The sequence below is a fragment of the Platalea leucorodia genome (genome assembly GCF_965183815.1).
Source record: "Platalea leucorodia genome assembly, chromosome: 5".
NCBI lineage: Eukaryota > Metazoa > Chordata > Aves > Pelecaniformes > Threskiornithidae > Platalea > Platalea leucorodia.
This window is the reverse complement of record NC_138827.1, coordinates 41,064,023-41,070,022: the sequence shown is the minus strand read 5'-3', so window position 1 is coordinate 41,070,022 and position 6,000 is coordinate 41,064,023. Positions and strand designations below refer to the sequence as shown.

Below are 6,000 nucleotides of genomic sequence, written 5' to 3'. Positions count from 1 at the left end.
CTAACGTAATCTGAAAACTCACATTCCATGGAGTATAAGAAGTTATTCATAAACCTTATTTTTAGTAAAATTTTAATAAAAATGATGCTTTGCATTTTCACATTCTGAAGAGCTAAAAATACAACAGAAACTTATTTACATTTTATAACAACAAAAATATACAAATTACTATACAAAATGCGGTACCATCTTAAGAAAAACAAGTTTTTGAAAATTCTAGCAGTTGGGACACTAAACCTGTATCTTCTGAAGAGATACCACTTTAAAGACTAAGTATCAATAACGGAACAGTGATTTTCTTCACTGAGTTAATAAAAAATGCTTCCATGACAATTATGACTATCATTACTTTTCATTTTGGCTGATACAAATATAACCTCATAATAAAAGTTACTGAATTTATAACAAATCAAATTCAATATATATTCTTTCCTTTGAGGTTTCAGCCACAGAACTTTTCAAAACATGAAGTATAGAAACTTCTTTTTAAGGAAATAAGCCTGGCAAGAGATGAGTAAGTTACAGTTTTACAAAAACTCTGTATTTGTAAGCACTCAAGCACTGCAGATGTTTAAAGTTATTGTAAAATTATACACATGGCAATCACTGTATGCTATCTGATACAGATGTTTTAGAGTGGAAACAGTTCGGCACAAGCTGAACCCATGGAATGGTAAATTTCAATTCACATTTTTACTTGAAACATGCAAGCACATTCTGATATGCAAAAGGAAATATGACACATTTTTACTTTTAAAAATATGGGACATCATGCTATATAGATGAAAAATTTAAAAGATCAGCTCAGTCAGACCCTTAATTACTGTTCAAGTCAATTGGGAGACAGTCACACCAACGCCTTTGGGTGCCTGAGTTGTAAAAAGATGTTGATTCACAGAAGTTTCATGTATGAATGAATCTGATTCTGCTAGCATTTCAGATTGGGTGATCACTGTGATACCTGGAGTATAATTTAAGTCATATCTTGGGTGTATTTCTGATAAAACAGGTAAGAACCTAATGCATTTTATTTAATGTAGTGAAGACTAATGCAAGCCCCCTACGTTATACCATGACCTTTAAAAAGCTGATAGCTATTTATTGATTTGAAAGCCAACCCAAGGAACAGACATGAGGTCACGAAGTAATCTGACATCAATAAATCTACAGTAGTTGTACTGCAGAACTGACAGAAAAACGCTTCGAATTGAACACTGACAGCTTTTGCCAATGTAAGGCCTCAGGATCATACAGTTACTCTTAAAACAGGACTGTGTAAAAGTTTTAATCCTATTTCTAATCGAGGGGAAAAAACCCACAACAATCTGTTAAAAGTAATATGAAGAAACACTATTAAAGTGCCCAAACTGTTTTTACATTCATTTGAACCCATGTCTCTGAAAAGGTGAAATAACCTGGTCTGCAATATGTATGGTCCACTAATCTAATGTTAAAATCTTTGTTACTTTAACCCATGAGTATACTGTATGATTAGTAGAAAATCTTTAGCAGACACAAAAAAAATGAAAGATGAAACTGCAGCAAGAGAGCATGGCAAACCTGAGAGACCTATTAGTGCATAAATCTGCTTAAAAACCAAAAAGATAGAAAGAGAGAGCTAACGAACTACAATAAAAGTTATGTCTTTAAAGCAGTAAGTTATAACAGGGTGGGAAATGTTTAATATGCACATATACCTGCAAAGGGGTCACTATCTTTCTGAAAATAAGAGCTGGTATTTTTCACAGCACCAGATTTATGGTAAAAAGCCATAAATTGTATTTTTTAGTATTATGCTTTTCCCACCCTGGCAGAGAATAAACATGAATTTAGAAGCACAGTAGAAGTGAAAAAACAAAGAAGAAGAGAGATAGAAAGCAGCAGAGAAAGACAGAAAAGGTGAATACAGAGCTACAGAAGTGTTTATTGAGCATGCTACAGAGGTAAGCAGAGTACACACAAAATGAAATTAAACAACCATCAAACCTCCCAACTTTGTTAGAAAATTAATTTTTAATTGTGCCACTTCCAAACTATACTGAATTTTACAATTCTAAAGATGTAAAAACTCAACTAATAGAAAATATACATGACCATTTTTTTTTTCCTACGTAGGTAACAGAATCTATGAATCTTGAAACTAAGTACATCAATTTCAAAAAGTATTGGTCATTTAAACAGAATCAAGGTTAACAGTTCAGACTGACAGAGAACTGCTTTCAAATTAACTGGATCTGTAGATTCTGAGCCATGTTTATAGTAAAGTCAGATCAATTTCTAAATACAAAATATTTTGAAGAGATTTATTAAAACTGAATATTACAATGCAAGGTAAATTAAGACTAAAGGCACATAAACTTTGGTCCCACCTGGTTGTCAGTTTTAGAAAACTGCCACAAAATTTCCTGCAAGCATTTGCAGCAAACTTTCTTCATCATTGAAAAATACATGCACCATTTCCTGAACTAGCTTGACCAGTCTGTACATGCTCAGAAATCCACAACCATATTCCATACCTTAATTACAAACTAAAGATGGCAATATATATTGAAATGCACATAAGTCATGTCAACCTCAAAAACATCTACGAAAAATATTCAGCCACAAACAAGACATTACTTAGTGCTGACATTTATATGATACATCCCACAAGAGTGTGTACAAAAAGGTTAAGATTCCACAATGCTTTTCACATAGGGCTCAAAGTCACAGAAGTCACTTTTTGTCCTTTAAGAAATTAATATTCTGTACCTTGTTAATTTTAACTAATGCCTACATTCATAACTGAATCTAGACCAGAACCATGAAATACAAAAGGCCTTTTAAAAAAAGAGTACAAAGCAAAAAGTAGCAGAAATCAAATAAAGTCATTTTACTCTTTCAGCGTAATGCATCTTACCCAATTCAAAGGAAAAATAAGTGAGAAGCCAGCAGATAAATGAATCTATCAAGCAGGAGAAATAAAAGCTTAACCTTTTTACACACCCCTGCCTAAACATATTTAAATTATCATGTAACAATGTGCCCCAGACAACCAAATTTGCTTTTTACTAGTTATGCAGTTCCAGCAGTACTAGTTTTCCTTTTTAAGGCACGTATGTCAACTAAGTTGAAAAACTGTGGTATTAACTTGAAATCTTTTGAACAAAACAATGGTTTACCTAAACAACAGTTGAACAACAGCAGTTAGTATCACTGCTTTTTAAATTTTTTTTTTATTTTTTATTTTTTTAAACAACCAAGGAATGATAACAGCATGAAAAAAATTAAAAAAACAACAGAAGACAAACTCTGGTCCCCACTTTCCTGAACAGTCAATAGGTGACAACACCAAACAATGCAATGCACCCTCATTTTCAATCTGCCTTTTTAAATAGTTGACTTAGAGAAAGAAACTCTCAGATGGTGATTTTCTCCCAGATTGTAATTGTGAAGATCAATCAAAGCCTGAATAGCTTCTTCTACTGTTGACATCTGAAGAAGTGCCATCTTGTGATCTCTTCTGAAACAAAATAACGGCATTAGGAACTCGAACACTACAGGGGTTTCTCCTAATATTCGCTATCCTCTATGCACTTTTCCTTAAGACATGCTGCAAAAATGCAGTTAAAGGCAGTCTTTTGTTAGAGCTATGTACAGAAAAGTTACTTACTGAAAAAATTTAAATGCTTTCACAGTGCCTCCAGTGTTAGCAAACAATGTGCGTAGATCCTCTTCTGCTACTGATGGTCTACAGACAGAAAGAAAATAAGCATAAGCGAGAAATTATTAGTTAATTCAGTGTGTTGTGATTCACATTAATACTACTGGATTACTGATAGCCAACACTTACGGAATATTGGACAGATGAAGTGTTGCAGAAGGAGGGAATATATTTTGAAAGTTTTTTGAACCAGGTTTCTTGAAGCGATGCAGAGGTGAATTACCAAAATCTTTAGTCAGCCCTTGGTCATCAAGTCCCTCTCGAGGCAGTTGTACTGTCTGATGTTTAGAAAGGGTAACTCGAATAATCTTTCCATACATTTTTTGTCCATTAAGATGGCTCATGGCTGAAAAAGACAAGAAGTTTACTCAATTCAGAGTTACTTTTCAATAGCTTGTGGCACATCACAGAAGCAAACAGGAAAAACATCTAAGCAAATCAAAGGGTCAATGTGCTAAAAGACTGGAACCAAGAACTACGTCTGCAGAATCTGCATGAGTATTTAATTTTATTTAAAGACCATCACATATGATTCAGCTGTTGAATTCATTTAGGATATTGTGCAGACCTTCTGGAATACAACTGCATGCAGTAAGATTTTTGGATCTTGTGGGTAACCAGGATACAAGGCAAACTGACAAACGTAAACATGCTTAGTTCACCTGATTTTACACAGCATAATTCCAAGTACTTAGACTAATGGGAATATAAACAGAAAACTAATCTTACCCAGCTGTGACTGGTTTCCATCAGCCATCTGTATAAGAGCACTGTCTTTCTTATTGTATAAAATCTTCACACGCTGCACATCACCATAAACACCTTTTCAAAGTCAAAGGTAACCCAAAAGAAAAAGTTCATTTTAAAGCCAGTCACCTAAGTAACATATTTTGACATTATCAATGGAACATTCAGACAGCAACAAGATCACTCACTCAAACTCAACACTCTCACAAATGAATAAAGGAGATAAAGATTTTGAATAGTGAATTTTGAAAAGAATAATTTCTGATAAACCCTCAAAGCTACGTGAATGATATTAAATTAAAGACCATGCAAAATATATTAGCATGCATTAAAAGAAAATCTGTGTCTATGGAGAGTTTTAAACAGCAAAAGAAAAATAGCAAAAGATTTACTATTCAACTTTAAGCCAAAGTGCTAGCTACAAATAAGAATTAAGGTGAAACAAAAAAAAAACAAAACAAAACAAAACAAAAAAACAAAACAAAATCAAATCAATAATAAAAGTATAGTGCTAACAATAACATACCGAAGAGGGTAAACAGACTTTGGGGCGTAACCATCTTTAGAAGGAGAGAAGAGCAAGCAGCGTAAGACAAGAAGAGAGAAGAGTCGAGGAAGAGCGGAGATGAACAGATCATCCATAACGAAGGGTGGTTCCCGCAGAATGGTGAGGTGGTCATGGATCATGGTTTCAAGGCGGTTAATTGGGGCAAGTTGGTCCGAGGAACATTTTGTTCAAGCACAGAAGCATGAACATAGGGAATGAAGACAGGGAACATAGACAAAGACAAGGAGGAGGGTAAGACAGGGAAGGGCATGGGAATTTGGGTAAAGACAAGGAAAGGGAAGTTGAACACAAAGGGAAAAGGATGAAATGGGGAAGGGAATACAGCAATGCAGAAGAAAAAAAATAAGGAAGTGGGGAACAAAAAAAAAATAAAATATAGGTCAGTACATAGGAAATGCAGGAATTTGGTCAGAAAATGGTTGGTTTATGTACTGTACAAGAAAAACTGAGTAAAATGTAGTCACCCAAGACAAATATGGGTAAAGTACATTCATATCAAGAGTAAACTACAGAATTTCATCTCAACATGAAAATAAATAAAAAAAGCATGCAATAGAAATTTTAAACTTTGAACTTTAACTGCGTAAGCATGGCTGGTTATGAAATGCAGGCAAAAAATCTTTCAAAATGGCACTCTGATCTAAAACATTTTAACATGCAAGACTGTGGATGACAAAATAGTACCAGATGATAAAAAAAGCTTAATGATTTACAATGACAGAGGCCAGTTAAAAATGGAACAGCTAGACTGATACAAACTTCCCACATTTCATACCAGCTTTCACAGGCATCAAAATAAATGTAAAGGACAGTAAAAATGCAAAACTAAATAAACCCCTTTAGATTTCAGAGTTAGCAAGAAAGATACAGTTAAGGTGAAAATGCTTTGCCACCATTTTTTATTATTATTATTTTTTAAAGACAAATGAGTAACTGCAAAGAAAAAAAATTACTAAGAGACTGGAAGAGTGCCTCGTCAAGA

General features: G+C 33.9%; 1 protein-coding gene across 8 annotated transcripts in view; it reads right to left on the bottom strand.

The window, feature by feature from the left end:
• Positions 1–1,121: 1,121 nt before the first annotated feature.
• The window catches only part of PTBP2 (polypyrimidine tract binding protein 2), a 54,642-nt gene continuing 49,763 nt past the window's right edge, over positions 1,122–6,000 (bottom strand). For 3 of the 8 annotated variants that reach the window (XM_082314082.1, XM_082314087.1, XM_082314086.1), the window contains 5 exons: positions 4,977–5,010; positions 4,433–4,525; positions 3,833–4,049; positions 3,653–3,730; positions 1,123–3,502 (listed from right to left, as the gene is read on the bottom strand). In XM_082314082.1, the coding sequence (XP_082170208.1) occupies positions 3,370–3,502; positions 3,653–3,730; positions 3,833–4,049; positions 4,433–4,525; positions 4,977–5,010 (555 nt within the window). In that variant the 3' untranslated portion in view covers positions 1,123–3,369. Of the gene's footprint in view, positions 3,503–3,652; positions 3,731–3,832; positions 4,050–4,432; positions 4,526–4,976; positions 5,011–6,000 lie in introns of all 8 variants that reach the window. The other 5 variants (XM_082314089.1, XM_082314088.1, XM_082314083.1 and 2 more) reach the window with 4 other exon arrangements.